Source organism: Rhipicephalus microplus, chromosome X (assembly GCF_043290135.1).
Source record: "Rhipicephalus microplus isolate Deutch F79 chromosome X, USDA_Rmic, whole genome shotgun sequence".
Lineage (NCBI taxonomy): Eukaryota > Metazoa > Arthropoda > Arachnida > Ixodida > Ixodidae > Rhipicephalus > Rhipicephalus microplus.
This window is the reverse complement of record NC_134710.1, coordinates 254,548,136-254,565,994: the sequence shown is the minus strand read 5'-3', so window position 1 is coordinate 254,565,994 and position 17,859 is coordinate 254,548,136. Positions and strand designations below refer to the sequence as shown.

Here is a 17,859-nt window from a genome sequence, read left to right as displayed (position 1 = left end):
GGCAGCTTTCGTAGGGAAATACCAAAGAAAACCCTATCACGAATACTGCCGTCCGTATAAGCACTGTTTGGTGTTCGCAAACCATCTTCACGAATATTATGTTCAGTATAGCGAGAAGCTAAATTTATTATTTTTTATGCGAACAACTTAGCATTGGTGCGTTTTCTGAATACGAGCCATGAGTTTTCACGGGTGCACCCTTCTTACAAATGCACACGCGCACAACGCGCAAGCAAAAGTACCCAAAGGTTTTCGAAAAAAGAATTATTTGTTTCTTCCCAAGCCAAATATCCTATCCCACGTGTAAAATTTTGAAACTATAGCGGTAATAGCAAGTTGCGTGACTAAGCTGCGGATGAATTCCCATTGTTTCCAGAACCAATGATTCATAAATTTTTCAATCCATTACTTTTCACTCCAATAGCATCGCTCAAGCGAACAAAGTAGAAAAAACATTAACATAAGTCTGAATCCTGATAAAGTATTGTTGTGAGCATTGGTGCAGTGGGTCATTTACTCACATCACTAGCCGCTTCAGAAAGTTCTGCCCACAGGTCTTCAGTTTTGGCGTTTCCGAACTGGTGGTTTTCCAAAAAGGACTGAAAAAAATCGTAAAGTGCCCCCATTAACATTAGTCTTCGAACCATACGCTTCTTGATTCACAACAAACCTCTGGATATCGTTTTCGCCGAAACATATATCAGCAAATTACCTAAATTTTCTGAACTATAGAACATGTAAATAATCCCAACCAAGCTGCTTTGGGGTTTTACATATAGCTTTTTGGTGCTGAGCATTCGAATGAGGATAAAAGAGAAAAATTCTCGCAAGCTTTGGTCACAAGCGCAGGAAGATTATTATGTAGTCGAAATAGATCATTTATGTTACGACACACCTCACAATTCAATAAGTGGTTTCATGGCGCTAAAACTCCTCTTTAATTTCAAATTTTAACTGGTAATTAAGGGCTACCGGAAGTATGTCTGCTGCAGGACTATACACATGCTAGAATTTTTCAATGTTGTTGTATATGCTTGATTATCTACTTGTTTCATATGATTGTTTGTAATGCACAAACGTTTGAATAAACGCAAATTTCAGAACAATAATTTTGATGTACTATTTTTTGTGGGCCTTAATACAAAGCCATGACCCTAGCTATTCATAACCACAGCGCTGTTTCATAATGCACTCCTCTTCACTTATACATCCCAGAAAATTGTTTTATCGACTAAGAAGTCTGCTGCATACTGTCTCTACGAAGACTGCGACACCCTTAACTTGAGCCCAGTGTCGTGTACGAGCCATACGCTAACATGTCCCTCCCGTAATCTCGCATTTTAGAAATGACACTGGACATGCGAGTAATTGTTCAATGAGAGCTTACAAGGGAATTGCATAGAACGAAAAATGCGCAACTGAGCTTACCGATACACCCCTCTGAAAGATCGAAGGCCCAAGGAAGTTCTCGAGCATTCGAAGCACGGACGCACCCTGGAACAGATTTGAGCGAAGAAACACTATAGGAACAAAGCCCAAACACCAAGGACACAATTTTTGTGCCAGTTTTTATTTGCGTAAATGCATCGAAACACTCGTGCGTATGAATGTGTGTGGTGTGGTGAGGTGTGGAGGAGGTGGTGGTGGTGGTGTGTGTTCATGTGTGTGTTTTAAGCCCTGTGATACACGACACGATTTAATGGGGCCCTGCAACACTTTTTGAGCATGTTCAGAAAGTGCTGGTGATCGTTAGTAAAAGCAGCAGTAAACACGCGAGCAAAATATTATAGCGCAACACGCGGCCTGAAATTCACAATAAATTATTAAAGTCAGCTAAAATTGCTTTCTTTTCTCTCGACAAATCACGCAGTAAGCCCAAAAATCACTCGTAGTAAGCCCATCTATCAGCCATTGGCTGATTTGAACATGACGTGGTCGGTCGTTACAGAGATCACCGCGGGAGGCCGTCACTTGTCCACGCGTGCACATGCGATCGCACTGAGATAGCCACGTATTCGAACAAAGAAAAAAAAAAGTGATCAAGGTCACGAGGCGCGCATGACGTTTTTTGTTTGCCCCTGTCATCCCTCCCTGCTTAGCCTCTAGCGCTTTCGTCGGGACGAGAGAAGACAGAATGAGATTGCAGCGTGTAACAAATCTTTGCAATCCCGCTCGTACTGGACGGATTCTTAAATTTTTTTGTGGCGTTGAATTTGTGATGCAATACGTTTTTCCAGTGAATTAATTCCATGGTTACTCCAAAAAGTGTTTCAGGGCCCCCTAAGTGGCGGCGTACTTAGGGAGTTGGCCTGGAACTTAACAACCCCAACAGGTCAGAATTGCGCAATCAAAGAACGAGAACGAATCCGCAAAGAGTTTTATTAATAAGTACGTGCACTTTACAACCGCCGGGTTGCCTCTGCCTATAATACGCCCGACATCATGATTGCCCTGCGACTGCTCCGACCTACAGCTCAAGTTTTCATGAATAAGTGCCAGTTTAGCAGGCTGGGATTAAGGGCGTTTATGAAAGCGCTGCTCGTTTCGGAAACATCCATAGAAACACCTTTTCTGGCGGGCACATGGATCTTCATCACTTCTGTTTCACACTTCAACATGTGCGTGACAGCGAACAATTTTTAAGTGTAAAAGTTCACCCATGAGTTTTCGAAAATTAACTACCCGTGCGTTGCCATATATCACGGAAATATTTTTTCAAGTGATCCATCAGAAATGGCAAAGCTCTGCTTTGTGTTGCGTGAAAAAAACGAAAAAAAAAACGATGAAACTGACAAAGAAAAAAAAAGAAAAGAAAAACAAAACCACCTTGCATATAATTGCACCCGCCCGTTTCATGCCAAGAGTGATCGACCACGTACGTTCGGGCAAGCGTAGCGACGTCAACAATTAAATGGTTAGATTTGTTCATTATCTTTCTTGGTTTTTTGTGACAGACCGATCGAGCAGCACATGAAAACGCGCTGGAAGCAACCGTCTTCAAGTCTCGAAGGCAAACGGGAGCGACCAGATTGAGAGGTAAACAAATGTGTCCTTGCAGGAACGCGAAACCGCACGGGTTATCCCTGGGGTTGGGCAGCGTCGCGTGATTATACCCAGTCATTACAGGAGACGGCGAAGTGGAGAGACGAAAAAAAAAAGGAATACAAGAAGGTTACAGAAGCGCAAGAAAGCCGCCACTGGGCCGTGTTGCACCGTTAGCTTGGGCGCCGGCTGGACTGCTATGTGTGATAGTGGGTAGCTGGTTTGACGCGGTTCTTGGAAGAAAAGCAGCAGCTGGGCCGGACGGATACGAAGTTCAGAGAAAGAAAGCGGCACCGCCTGGCCTTTTCTGCTCCCCCCCCCCCCCCCCCCCTGTGGTTCGAGTGCTTGAGTGGCCGCCTTTATCGATACGAAAAACAACGTTTACCTTGTTGTAGGAAATGGTGTCGAAGATCTCTGTGATCTCGTCCGGGTGGCTGACGCTCTGAACCACCGGGTGCGAAGTGGTTGTTGAATCCAAGTCCATTACGGGTTGTAAGTCCTCCGTCAAAAACTGGTTCATCTAAGCAAGCGTAGGGGGGGGGGGGGGGCAGAGGAAAAAAAGATAACGACATAATCTGTAAATGAGTACCTGTCCTACAACGATGCCGCAGGCATAAAGCTTTCGCGGCACTTTATCTGGGTGGCCCCGCACGCTACGGGACGATGGAGTTTCCCGTTGCTCTCGGGGTGTTCGTATCGGGTGACGCAGGGCGATTCGACGCTGTCATAGACGGCTGAGAACCGGCTCTTGATTATAATCTTTTATCGGTTTTGTTCATCTGACTTTATGCTCTCTCTCTTTCCTTATCTTGGCACATGGCGTAGCCGAGGTTACGCCGTAAAACTGAGAACATGGTCGCAAAAAAAAAGAAAAAGAAAAACTCGGTCTATGCATTTTACTTTGAGAAATGAACGTCAACGCCAAAAAGAGAAACGTTAATCTTCATCACAAAAACTTTGCGTGACCTGCGTTTTGAGTGAACAACGCAGGTGCAAAGAAGAAAAAAAACGTCCTAGAAAGAAATGACTTCTTAATAGACTGTAAAATATTCGCCTCTAATGGTGGAATCTCATAATTAAAGCAAGTGCAAAAGCAAGACAATAATAGGTTTTTTAATCTCTTTAGAACAACCTCCATCATCATGTTGCGAATCCTTATGTACTACAGGTCATGCCCGTTTTTTATGTCTTTTGTGTCTTCCACCTATATAAAAATATAGAAGCAAACACAGTTGCATAAGTGTTATAATGGTGATCAATTATCGTTTCGTTGGTACACTCGCGGCATGCACGCACCAAACTCATTTTGCATTCAATAGAAGCTACCAAAATAGGTGCTATTTAAAGCATCTCATAACCACCGCACCGCGCAAGGTTGTTAATTATACAAAATGCTGCTGTTTCACCTTAGCACCTAAAGGGAAGGACACAGGTACAGGGACCACTTAGCGATTATTATAACCACGTAGTTGCACGTCCAGCGATGTTGCTAAGTCGTGCGTTTAATGTGAAGGCTGCTTCTGACGCTGCTACTTCTACGCATTTGCACGAAGGACGCACGCTAGCTTTAAAATGAATAATCCGCTCACATGGTGTCTGGCCCAAATCTACGAAAGCAGACCCGCAATCCATCTAAATTCGTCCACAAAACACACGGAGTTATAATCGACCGAATCGCTTACGCAAACTTCAAAGCACGAAGGACTTCATGCCGTTCGCATGTCACGCGTGGTGTGCTGCCAAGCTTCTGAATAGTTCTACAGTATAGTACAAGGCTCCTGTGGCTTCTTCCTCTTCGAAGCAAGGGGAGAGATCCTGCCACAAGAGCGGGATAGTGACAGATCGAACATTTGAAGAAGCTGAAGGTAGACAGCTGAAAAACTTTGTTTGCCCCTCAACGAAGAAAGCCGCTGAGCTCTTTTTTTTTATTTTTCAGAGAGACTGGCATCCACTCGCTGGCTTCGAAATTCGTGTACCTTGCAACGAGACCTGAAAGCGGGCGTTCGAGATTACAATAGGCTGAATGAAAAGAAAATTGCCGCATGCCCTATTGCTTTCGCAGTGGAAATGCAAATCTAGCCTAATTACGCTGTTCATGCATAAAAGGCACGATTAAGATTGCTACAGTTACGAAATAAGCGGACGAACAGGTGCAGCTCGAGGAGCGGCTGTCGCCACGAGCTCTGGCTCGTTTGGGTTCTCGTTGCCAATCTTCAATGTAGCTAGTCATGCGGGTCCCGCTCTCTTCGTGTTTCGATATTAACGCTATACAGTTACGCAACAAAAGCGGTGGTTTTCTAACAGGATTGTGTTAAAGAACTCCTTTCACAGAAATTGCGATGTCGGCATCGGTCTCATGTCGGCGTCGTTAGTCTGGAGCGAAACATTACGATGGATGCAAATAGGCATTCTGCATGCAAGCAGGTGTTCATCACTTGAAAATATTTAAAAAACTATTTGAAGTTCATCTGCACTTGAAACTATTTAAAAAACATATAGAGGCGACATGTAGTGCGATGAGCCGAATTGACACAATATTGTGTGACACAGGTGGAAATAGTGGCTTGAAGGCCCACCGATTACACAGCGTTCAGGCCCATAGATGATCATCATCACCAGCAACATGATCAACAAAACGTGCAGTTGTGTAGGTGTGCGTATTGCCCCACAACTCAGGTTTGTGTATTCCATTAATTTACAGAATGCATGACTTGGTGAACACTTCGCAACTTTACATGCAGTAGGCAATTGTAGAAGAGTTCAAAACGGCCAATGTTGATCGTACAACGTTGCTTTTTTCACGGCACGATTGAAGTGCCCACCGAAAAGCAAAGCTTGGCTGGCGAATCAGAAGGTGGTGCCAACAGGGCCCAACCATCACGCAGTCACGTCCTTGCTCTTGAAGGAAGCGCAAGCGTCCTCCAAGTTTTTTTTCTTGCAATATTTCACATATCTCAGCAACCTTTATTACGCAAAAAGAAAGGAGTTTCAGTAATCTTGAATATTCAAAGTGCATAAAATTATATTAACAATGCATCTATAAGCACAACTGAACAATAAAAAAAAAACTGGCGTGATTCGATCCATACAACAGTCAAGGGCAACCTTATGGTCACATCCTCATATATGGTATTGTAATATTTAAAGAAAAATGCTTTAGTTAGTCGCATGGGACGCCAAGTTTACCGCAAAACGGCGTGCCCACGGAGTTTTTCAGGAAGTGGAGGTAGAATGTTTGGCATTAACTTTATTGTAAATGAGGTTGCGCTGGTAGTTTTGCAAGATTGACACTACATAAGACATCATTTCTTGCTAAATAAACATGCACTTTCTTTTTTAAAACAGTAAAAAGATGTGCAACGGGCCACTCGCAAAATGACGTGTCACCATCTTCAGACCATTTAAGTATTTGCTTTGCGTTCCAATAATTTTTTTTGTCGAAATTTCTCTAACCACAATGTGAAAAGCGACATACAGTAATTTCAGTGAAGAATTCGCCCTTACGTAGCTGGGCGTTCTTCAATGTATTTTACCACGACCACACAGCCATTGCGTGAGTTCTTTTGTAAGACCCTTCATTGAAGGGCATTATATAGAGGCGGATGTCCCAACGAGGCAGCGAAATCACCATGTAAATATATGGCAGTGATTTGCCTGCACTAGACCTGGTGCAACTTGAGCGTCATATGCTAAATCTTTAATAACCGCGCCGTTTTATTGCCGACGTCGAAATATCGACGCGTGTACCTACCATGTCCCACTCTGGTTCAACGTGGTCGATGCCCTTGTACTCAATGTAACTTGCGAAACCTTCGTTCAGCCACAAGTCGTCCCACCACTTCATGGTCACGAGGTTTCCAAACCACTGTTAAGGATAAAAAAAAGAGGGATAGGAGGTAAAGCAAGGCTGCATGAAAAACAATAATTATAGCGTATGCCTATACGTTCTTATACGGTCGCTATATGGATTACGAAACAAAGCCAGGGGTCCTTCAATCTAGCTAAATTGCACAGAAATTGACCATGGCTGAATATTTGAGCTCATTTTGTCGGTAAAATGCCACTTAGCTGACGCAGCTCATGGTCGGATAGCTTTCGAGTGGTTACGCTGGCCCCACGAGATGGCGCGTTTTCTGGAGTCTATGCCAAGGACGGCTTGTTTTCGTTCTGTTTAGTCCTGTAGCAATTATCTCATTTACGCCTTCGCGGGAGAAGCATGGAAAGGTTGCATTATTCACTGGACCACATCGTGGGATTTATAATGAAAATGCAAGTATGATGTTTTCACACTACGCAGACCAAAGGCGACAAAAGAGGAGACACACAGCACTGTGTGTGATTTTCTGTATCGTCCTTGTTCCACGCGCTCTGAAAACATCGAATTATGCTGCACCAACTAGCCCAAAGCTCAACGTTAGTGAAAAAATAAGCACACAAAGCATGTTATCAATAAAATAGTACAAAAAATTCTTAGCACAGACCTACAGAGTAGGCGCCATGAAGCCCTAAATTACATTGAGCGTGTCTTCGCGTCTATACTCCATCGACCCCTGTTTATGCGTTATGATCATGCAGGCATGCATAACCAACTTGCCCAACTTATCGTCTTGAGAAATGTTGAGCGTAGAGGTGAGCTACGTTCAATGAGGGCGTAGGAGGATGATATGATTGGTATGTGCGGTTTAACGTCCCCAAGCCACCATATGATTATGAGAGACGCTGTAGTGGAGGGTTCCAAAAATTTCGACCACCAACGTGCATCCAAATTTGAGCGCATCGCCTTACAGCATTTTCGCCTCCATCGAAAATGCCGCCGCAGCAGCTGGGATTCCATCCTGTGACCTGCGGGTCTGCTGCCAAGTACCTATAGTTCTCGCGGCAGGGCAATGAAGGCGTTGGCATTTGTAAACAGATTACATAGAGTGCGTATACGGATGACAGTGTCATGAAGAGGCGTACCTGATGTGCGAGCTCGTGGGCTATGACAGCTGCCACTCGCTGTTTATTCCGTGGACTGGACTTTTTCGAGTCGTAAAGGAGGTTCACTTCTCGGAAGGTGATGAGGCCCCAGTGCTCCATCGCCCCCGACACGAAGTCCGGAATGGCGATCATGTCTGCAGAAGGCGCAAGGATGCAGTTGACGTGACTAATGCTGCATTTTGTCCTGACAGTATGCGCGCAGTTTTATCAGCAATAAGAACAAGATAAAACATTAAAACATGCACACATGGGTGAATCTGTATGTACTAATATATGTGTTCTACGTCCCGAAACGACGATACGATTACAAGAGATGTCGTAGCGGAGGGCTACAAAAATTTCGTCCATTTGGTGGTCCTCTGGCCTCTGGCCTTGCGCCTCCATGAGTATATTACGACCGCGGCTGGGATCGAACCCCATACCTTCGGGTCAGCAGCAGTGCGCCTTGTGTGCGTGTGCGTGTGCGCATGTGTGTGCGTGTGCGTGTGTGCGTGTGTGCATGTGTGTGCGTGTGTGTGTGTGCGCGCGCACGCGCGCGCGCAACCCAAATGCAGCAACGCCACACTGAAAACAAACAATGCGTATATACGCAAATTTATGCGTGGTTAAAGTCATAAAGCCCAAAATGACGCCGCTTCGAGGTTTGAACAAATGTCTTTCAGGGCTCATTTCATGTTAAAACTGGACGCAGACGTCTGTGGAACGCTGAATCGCTATAGTTGACACATTGTATAAAGTGACCTGACGATCTAACGCATTAGCAGCTTAGCACTTAAGTGCATGGCAGGTTGACCGACCCGCCAAGCTGGATTCTCGGTGAAACGCCTCTACCCTGACGCTAATCACCAAGGAACCCGATCAAGGAAGTTCGTCGTGTTTACACACGAGACATTCAATTCACAGTCATGAAAGGAAAAACAGATTGCGCCGCCGAGAAGAAATGTCGGCGCCGGTCGCCGTCTGCTCTGTTGCGGATGACGTCAACAACATGCAGTTAGGCACACTGTGAGACGTAAAGGTCACCGAAGCAGTTCAACTCTTCAACAGGCACCTAGACCTAAAGGGCTCGAAAAAGAAAATGATAAACCACGAGTAAAATGCGCGATGAATGCTGTTACAGATTTCGTAGCGAACAACGTTCGTGAGTCAAATTAACACCGTGCCAACAACTTGACAATGCAGTTTACCTTGTTTAGGCAGAGGGTACTTCAAGCCGAAGTACTTCTCGTAGAAACTTAGTATCCTCGAGCCGATGTCGAGGGCGTAGTAGGTTTTGTTGAGCTGGTTGGGAGCAGAGTATACGGAGAACTGAAAGAAAATAAAAGAAAGGTATAAAAGGAGCATGCACATCATTCAGAAGTGTCCGATACAATTACAATTTTCGTGCGTTTTTAATTATTCGCTTTATTGCGAATTCTCCTATAACAAAACTTACAAAGGAAGAGGCACAGTCGAATCGAAGCTGCAAAAATGCGTATAGAAGAGCGGATTGCTAAAATTCTGTACGATGAGCTATGTAGTATAAAAGCAGAGCGTAAATCTACGAATATCACAAGAGGAAACAAGTTTAGCTATGGAGACCATACTGTTGTCGCTAATATAGATTATATTTTTAATTTTATAAAAACTAAAATTATGCTTTTGAAACAATATTTCAGAAGCGAGCATGAACCATATATCGCCGGGTCAAGGAAGCTGAGCCTACAGCCCTGAGTAACCAATAGTAGAAACATGTTATGTAGATAAAGTTTCTAAGTGGGGCACGTAAGTGGGCTTTAGCACATTTCTAGCTTACGTCATTCAGTTGAAACCATCAAATGAATATGGTCGCTTTTTTTGTGACAACGCGATTAGGTATACTGCAGAATATGTTCAACTTCCCTCTCATTTCCCATCGCAAATCTCTGTTAGTGAAAGGCTCTTCCAAAAAATTGCTTGAAATACATGTTTATGTAACCGGGCGTTGTTTTTGTTGGATTAGCAAAATTATAGTTGAGCAATCAGATTCATAATTCAGCGTCTATGGCTTTTCACGAAGCCATCAACATAAATAATCTTAAAAAAGCTGTAGCGCAAAAAAAGGTAACAACGGACTAAGTGAAGAACAAGGACGGGCGCTTTCAGTTCATTGTTAACTTTTTTTTGCTCTTCAGCTGTTTGAGACATAGAATACCAACTAGCCCACTCCCACACCTTGCTTCAGACACAAATAATGTCAGATGATTAGAGATTACTTATTTACTTTGCATTTTGAAATTGGGCATAACGAACATTCGCGGCACGTCGGAAGTAACTAACGTGGTTGCTTGGGCGAGTTGGTGCGACATTATTCACATTAAACAAAGTGCGCTGTTTTTGCGCAGTTATTGGCGCTGCTTTTTTTATGTGAATAACGTCAGAAGTAAGCCGTAACTTTTTAGAGAGCTCGTTCTCACTTTTTGACACGCTAAGCGGGTTTCACTTTAGCACCTCGTTTTCTGCTCTTAGGAAGGGCTTCAGATTTCAGAGCTGGCGTTACGGAACGCCAAGCAATTGAAATACGATGTTCAAAAGCTAATTGTATCCAAAGGTTTCTTCATCGCTAAATTCTACATGCTACTAATCACTCCTGTTTTGTATATTTTTGTAATTACTTGTTGTTGCCATTGTATTGCAATCCATGCGTGTGGCTTCTGTATTACGCTGCTGTATGTGCACTCTTGCTGTAACCCTTTCGGAATAGCAGCACACACAAATAAATATATAAATAAATAAATAAAAAGGGGGGTGACAAGGGATAATCCTCCAGGGGGGTGCCCCCCACCTCCAGCCTGAACACAAGGACCCTCACATGTATTTAATTTTTGTGGGTAGAGTGAGGGAGAAAGGGGGGGGTTGCAGGCAAGGCATGCAGGCGCACAAGGAACATCCAAGGAGTTACGTCGAGCCCTCGGTAAGGGAGGGTACACCACTGTGAACTGTTCACACGAGAAATGTACTACCTGCTGAGTTGCAGAGATGTTCTGCACAGCGTAAAACGCGGTGGCAAGTGCACTTTGAAGCGACAAAAGTACTTGCAACTGCAGAAGAGGACGCTAAAGCCTCTTTCACACTTAAGAGATCCTTCCATGCACTGCCGCAGAGCACTCTTTTCTGCCACGCGATAAAGAATAAAACACAAACATACATAGGTAGGCATCCTTTCGGCACTTTTCACGCTGAATAAAAATGTGCCGTAAGGTCCAGAGGGCACAGAAAAAAAAAGGCCTGCGTATCTACAACTGACTATAGCAGTCTTACCAAATGCTTTCTCGATGCTGACGCACCGACGTAAAACGCACATCGCGCTGCTGCCGAAGAACGAAACAGTTGCAGACACTGTCAGCATTACACACTTGATGCAAAAGCTGTCGTTTCATTTTATTCCGCACTTTGTCTGTCAGCGAAAATAGTTTTGTGTGTGTGTGTGTGTGTAGAAGCACTCCTTGGTAAAGAATTGCGGCTGCACATGGGTCTCGGTGACGCAAGAAATGATGCCTTGTAAAAAACATCTCTGAAACCCACGTGAACTATACAGGAAATAAATCATTGTTAATTGTTCACGTATAATCAGTTGGGTGCCAAGGAACCACCCTCTCCACACCAGCTTAAAAATGACCCTTGCAAACACGTAGCGAGCTATAGCATTAGCGGCGGGAAAAAATAATGATAACACGCAATTCTTTTCTATCTTTAAAAAATAAACAGCGTCTTTTAATATCCTTAACTATTCTGACAGTACACTAAAATTGCGCATAATCGTGCTATGCATAATAAGTTCATAAAGATTGTGCATGTGATCTTCACCCGAGCACTAGCGATGTCCAAGACTGTATACACTTCACTTGACTACTTACCGGTATCTGGTCCATAGACGCCGTAGTCTGCACCCGGTCAAAATCACAGACAATGAAGCATACCAAGTAAGTCACCATTGGCACGGACTCCTCGAACTTCGTCACCATTTTTCCGTCTTCTCGGGTAACCGGGTATCCCTGTAGAACATAAGAAACACAGAAAAAGCGTAAGTGATCTGGAATGAAAATGAATGAAATAACCAATAGCGCTGAGTTGGCATATGCAGGACAGTTTCAAGAGGACGTTGGCGATCAAGAAATTGCTATTCTCATCAGCAAACGCACCACTGCAAGTGTGGGAAAACATGAGATGATATTATAAAACACAACGCTGAGCCATTCTGACGCTGCTTTTATTTCGTACTAGACGGTGGCTTGTGCGCTAAACACGGAATGAATCCGAAATTTAGGATACAGGAGCTGCAGGGATCTAACCCTTGTCTGCGAAAAAAAAGTGCAACCACAGAATGCGACATTGATAACTTGGTCAGCCTCCTTAGCAGGAACTTATGTGTAGCAACAAACAAACAAATGAACAAACCAATTCAGGGTCTGCTTTAACCAGTGATGTTGGATATTAAATATGTTTGGCAGAAAATAATTGCTGCCAAGGCACTGGTAATCAGCCAGCTAGATGATTTTCTCCAGTTCATATGATGGCACCGTGAATATTGACCATAGAGACCCCGAAACCTTTGCTTCCTATTCGATATCTGCACCCCTTTTATAATAAAATGTGCACGCAAAAAATACCAAACCAATTATGAGACAAGCTCCTCACGAAATTCCCGAATATACAGCAGAGTGTACCAATTTAGCTGTAGTTAGGGAGCATTTTTGCATTTTGGCACCACAGAAGTGAGGACACCATTGCCTGGATCGAACGCACGACCAACCTCGAGCTCAGCAGCGCAGCGCCGTAGTCATTCAGTCGCCAAAGCGGGTATTTACATACCTATGAACTTGGGTTTGCCTTGATTCACAGTTTCTTGAAGAATGTTTATGGTCCCGTAAGCATAAAAACGCTTTACGTTAGCACTGTTCGTAAGAGAAATTTTCTGCTATTCCTGATGATGGACATGAGATGACATTAACTGAGGTGGTATTTCAATGACAAAACACGCTCGTGTGAATTAGCTAGTGGATTAGGCCTGGGTAAATATCTACGGCGTAGAAAACAAAAGTTCTATTTTACCCTCGCAGGAGCTTAAGCGCTGTAATTTCTACCCTAATCAATAAGGCAACATTAAGCAACATTCTCTGTCAGCAAATCACCTTTTATAAAGAGCTACTATGGATTGACCTTTGATAAGAAGTCGCACTGGAGCGAGCAAGTAAAGAATGTAAAAGATCTCCCGTGGCTGCTATACCAAAAGACTCACTAATATTTTCCGTAAGCTGTACTGCGTACAATGTTTATATTATCATTACACAGCTGTCAAATGGGCTAGTGCCTCAATTAGCGAGGTATGAAGTTCTTCGACTCCAATGCGTTCCTTCGGATTAAGGTGGTACATAAGAGTACAAGACTGCTGTTCAGTAACCTAACAAATCAGAACTTCCACTCCTGTTAGCTTGTTTTCGTCTGCCACGGTGGCTGCTGATCCGAAGGCCACGGGGTCCCGGCAGCGGGCGGTCGCATCTCGGTGGAGGCGAAATAGTTGAAGCCCGCGCATACTGTGCGATGTCATGCAGTACACGTTAAAGGATACCGGATAGTCAAACTTTCCAGAGTTCTCCACTACGCTTGTCCCTCATAATGAATGAGAACCAAATTGAAATTAGTGGCAAGTTACTTAACTTTCCTCGATTGAATTAAAAAAATTAAAATGAATACAAGTACAAGAGCAAGAAACTAGCCGTAAGCAAGATGTAAACCGACGTGTTTGCATTGCATGTGGAATGGTAATTACGACGGAGCTAACGTGGTGCCATTCTTCCGTCGTTTTTTTTTCTCGGGCATTTGTGTGTGCTAGAACTCATCTTAAGAGTGTCAGCGTGTAGGTACCAACACTCAACGAGTATGGCGGTCGTTGTGAAAGCGACTGAGTGAAAGCGACTGACCAATTAAATGAGTATATATGCTCATATGAATATGCAGTACGCGCACAACGAATGAGGATAGACGACAAGGGGAACATACAAGCGCTGCTACATGAAGGCGTCAGAACTGCCGAGGACGAGACCCTGGCAGCGCAATGTACGAGAAGAAGAGGAACTAAGGGCTCTGTTTTTGTTAATTGCAATCACAACGAACCCAGCGGACGATTTTCTATATTTTAATGTAGTAAAATTAAGAAACTTCTCCGCTTATGTTACAACATGTCGAGCGCTTCTGTACCTGGGCGGTCATTCACCCTCTCTAGAGAAATAACAGTCATCGTGCCGTCAACGATAAACTTGCATCGTGACGTCAACGATCCATCGTGTCGTCAAGGATGTTGCATCTATACATCGCCAGACGCGTACGCAATGCAGGTGCTTTTCTTTCACGGAAAGCACACGTGAACGATCGGGTGATCGACGTTCATACGCCTTCCGTACACTATTCCATGCGCGATAGCCGCGTGTCAACCACCGCCGCAGTTACTAATCTTATTAATAAACGTCGTCTTTGTCGCAAGAAGGAGTGGCCCAGCATTTAACGGGCTCTTCCCGTAGCTGAATGTAGCGGGTTGCGGTGGCCTTGCACCCTGTCGTAAATACGGCATTCGAGGGCTCTTTCCTCCGGTGGCTGGCACCACTGCGGTCTGGGCGGGATTCCCGAGGCCCACTTGCGTCTGCGGCCGTATACTCACAGCGTCGCGTATATATACAAGGGTCGCGTGAAATCGTTCGCTCCCGGTTTCCGCTTTCTGTCGGGTAAGTCCGTGGTAGCTGGCTTCGTATAGCAGCTTCTTGGCAGCAGCAGCAGTGCTTATGACAGCTTAGAGGCTGGTGGAATAAATTCCAAGGACGAACAACTATTGCGCAATAATTGTGCTTCTTGGGGGGCCTCGCAAGCATCGCAACCACAACGGTTGCGTCAACTGTAGCCTTTGCGCTGAACAGGTATACAGGGCCCCTGTTTATAGCAACCACTAAAACAACCACATAAACACGAAAACAAAAGAAGAAAAACGAAACAAGAACAATACGAGACACGCGTCCCTTACAATTATGGAGGAGAAAGAGTATAGTGCGAGCAATCGTTCCTTGACCGGTGTCTGATTCGCAAAGTTTTTTTTTCTTAGGCATTCTTTCTCAGCGGCCAATTTTCGGCTGATGTCATGTCTATCATCAAGAATGGCTACAATTTTCTCTTACAAAGCATTCTAGCCTAAGATCTTTTCGAGAATACGGAACCAAAAGGTTGAATTCACAAAGCTTTCCGCTCATTTTGTTTATGCTTTATGCATTGGCTACCTGGCCATGATCATCAACGTTGTGTTCGGCACCATGGTTGGTCGAAATATCAGCTCACGTACGACCACTGCGTGCGCAAGTAGTCGAGCGCGGTGAGGAATCGAATGAAATCAATAATAACTTTTGCAAACTTAGGTGCCAATACCACAATATTATTTTGAAGCACGTCGTAATGGAGAGGACCCGAAGTTTCGTCCACCTGTGGTTCTTTAACGTAAGCCTAAGTCTATACGTAACGGGCCTCTAGAATTTCGTTTTCATCGAAACGAGGACACCGTGGTGGTTAACAGGAATCTAATTTATCTCCAGCCGCCCGAATTAAACAACCGTTAAAATTGAGGCGTTGCTGGCAGCAGAACGACAAAGTCTCGATGTGTAGGATTATTTCGCACTTGAAGTTGAGCTGATATCACAGCATAGCGAGTAATATACAAGAATATGAGGGCATATATGGCGGTACGAGAGAGCACTAATGAGCAACGAGCCACATGCACCTGCGTGAGTGCTGGAAACTATAGCTTTGCTGTTGTAGCTGATTAAGAAGGTTTCGTATGAGAACCGGCGCTGATTGTACACAAAATGCTTTACATGGTATATGCGAGGAGGAACAATGACACTGTGGCGTAATACAAAAATGGTGCTCGTAAATTCACAAACAAGATCCTCACATCACCCAAAACACAATGCACGCGCATGCTGAAAAATAAATACGCGTATCGTCTCTGCATACGCATCAGTGTGAACGATGACGTCACGTACCTCATAAAAGGAGAAAGGAAGATACACCGAAAAAGTACAGCGACATCTTGCAGCACTATACATATTTATACAGACTAGGCAGAAGAATCCATCCGCCAGCTTACACCAGCCAAACAAGGAAAGAGGCTGTAATCTTCAGAAAACTGCACATAAACACCAACTTTTACGGCACACTATATAGGCTTCGTCGCATCTCACCGACTAAGCGCTCGAACATTTGCAAGTACTGTGATATCACGGATACTCTATGTCATATGGTATGGCGATGGATACGATTCTCTAGCACAACTACATTAATTGAAAAGCAGTAGGAGGCCAAGTTATCAAACCCAGGCCTGAAGAATTAGCGAAGCCAGCTGAACGGCCGCGGAAGATGGTAAAGGCCCACGGTTACCTTGAATAAGGAGGCCGCCAACGTAGGGCGCCGAGTGCGCTTGCTCACAAGAAATGTTTATTCTCTCTCTGTTTTTCTGCGTTTCTTTTTCATTCCTATCTTTTTCTCTCTCCCTCTATTGCTTTATTCCTGTTTCTCATCCTTTCTGTGCTATAGCACTCTTTCAAAAAGTTAGTAAAAAGATAGCAGCTGCAAGCAAATAGGTAGTAACTGCAGTGGTTACTACCTTTCTTGGGCTATGTTAGTAAACAGTTACTAGCTGAAACAGTTACAAACTTTTTGCGACCTGTTTACTATCTGCATTAGTAAACAGTTAGTAACTGCAATTAAAGAGGTAGTAACTGCAGCCGTTACTACCTTTATTGCCCCGTTACTACCCTTTTGCTACCAGGCTGTCGACTATCTAATCCAAAATAGTGTGTGATTCCGATTCTGATTATTTATGAGAAGAATCATCTTGATGTGTCATCAATGAACGCAAAAATGGCGCAGAAAATATCTATAGATCGATAAAATACATTTTGTTTTAAATTACGCGACCGAGCTATGTAAACGTTATTCTGATATTGTCGAAACAGAAAAGTACAAGTTAATTCGCCCCACCATGGTGGTCTAGTGGCTAACGTACTCGGCTGCTGACCCGCAGGTCGCGGGATCGAATCCCGGCTGCGGCGGCTGCGTTTCCAATGGAGGCGGAAATGTTGTAGGCCCATGTGCTCAGATTTGGTTGTACGTTAAAGAACCCGAGGTGGTCGAAATTTCCGGAGCCCTCTACTACGGCGTCTCTCATAATCATATGGTGGTTTTGGGACATTAAACCCCACATATAAATCAATCCTAAGTTAACGAACCATAAGCAAGTGCTACACGCGTTGTAATAGACAATTACAGCAAACTTAGTAAAATACAGCAAATTAACAAGACCGGTAGATCAAAATAACCAGATGGTCACAATTAGTCACGAGGACGGTTGCAAATAATCAACTGCGGCGTGTCTCCAAATATTATCATTGTTGTGGCGCGTCAAACCTCAAGAACGATTAGGACCTTTTCACCGCTGATATACAAGCCCTGTGAAGCATTAGGATGCACTGAGAATGAGTTCGGTACCTTGTGTCGGCCACTATACATAACGCCTTTTTGTGGCCTTTTTATAACGAATAGATATGACATATAATTTTTTATAAGTAAGACATATTAAATGTATTGTGCTACGTTCCCAAACACACCTAACAAGGTAGTATAATATAGTGCAATATATTCACATTTGTTATAATTTGTCCTGAAACACAAGTGCTCCCTTGTGCCAGACATTCACATGCGAACTAAGGGCTAAATATACCGCACGCTTACCACATACTGTATGCGTAAAAACAGTAAATTTGTTAGGACTATGTATTCTTC

The 17,859-nt window shown here is 43.9% G+C and overlaps 1 protein-coding gene across 1 annotated transcript in view; it reads right to left on the bottom strand.

The window, feature by feature from the left end:
- The window catches only part of LOC119162266 (uncharacterized), a 245,562-nt gene that overhangs the window by 116,480 nt on the left and 111,223 nt on the right, over positions 1-17,859 (bottom strand). The window contains exons 3-9 of the mRNA XM_075878950.1: positions 11,898-12,035; positions 9,210-9,330; positions 8,002-8,156; positions 6,794-6,907; positions 3,428-3,562; positions 1,429-1,494; positions 522-599 (exon numbers count right to left, since the gene is read on the bottom strand). Of these exons, the coding sequence (XP_075735065.1) occupies positions 522-599; positions 1,429-1,494; positions 3,428-3,562; positions 6,794-6,907; positions 8,002-8,156; positions 9,210-9,330; positions 11,898-12,035 (807 nt within the window). The remainder of the gene's footprint in view (positions 1-521; positions 600-1,428; positions 1,495-3,427; positions 3,563-6,793; positions 6,908-8,001; positions 8,157-9,209; positions 9,331-11,897; positions 12,036-17,859) is intronic.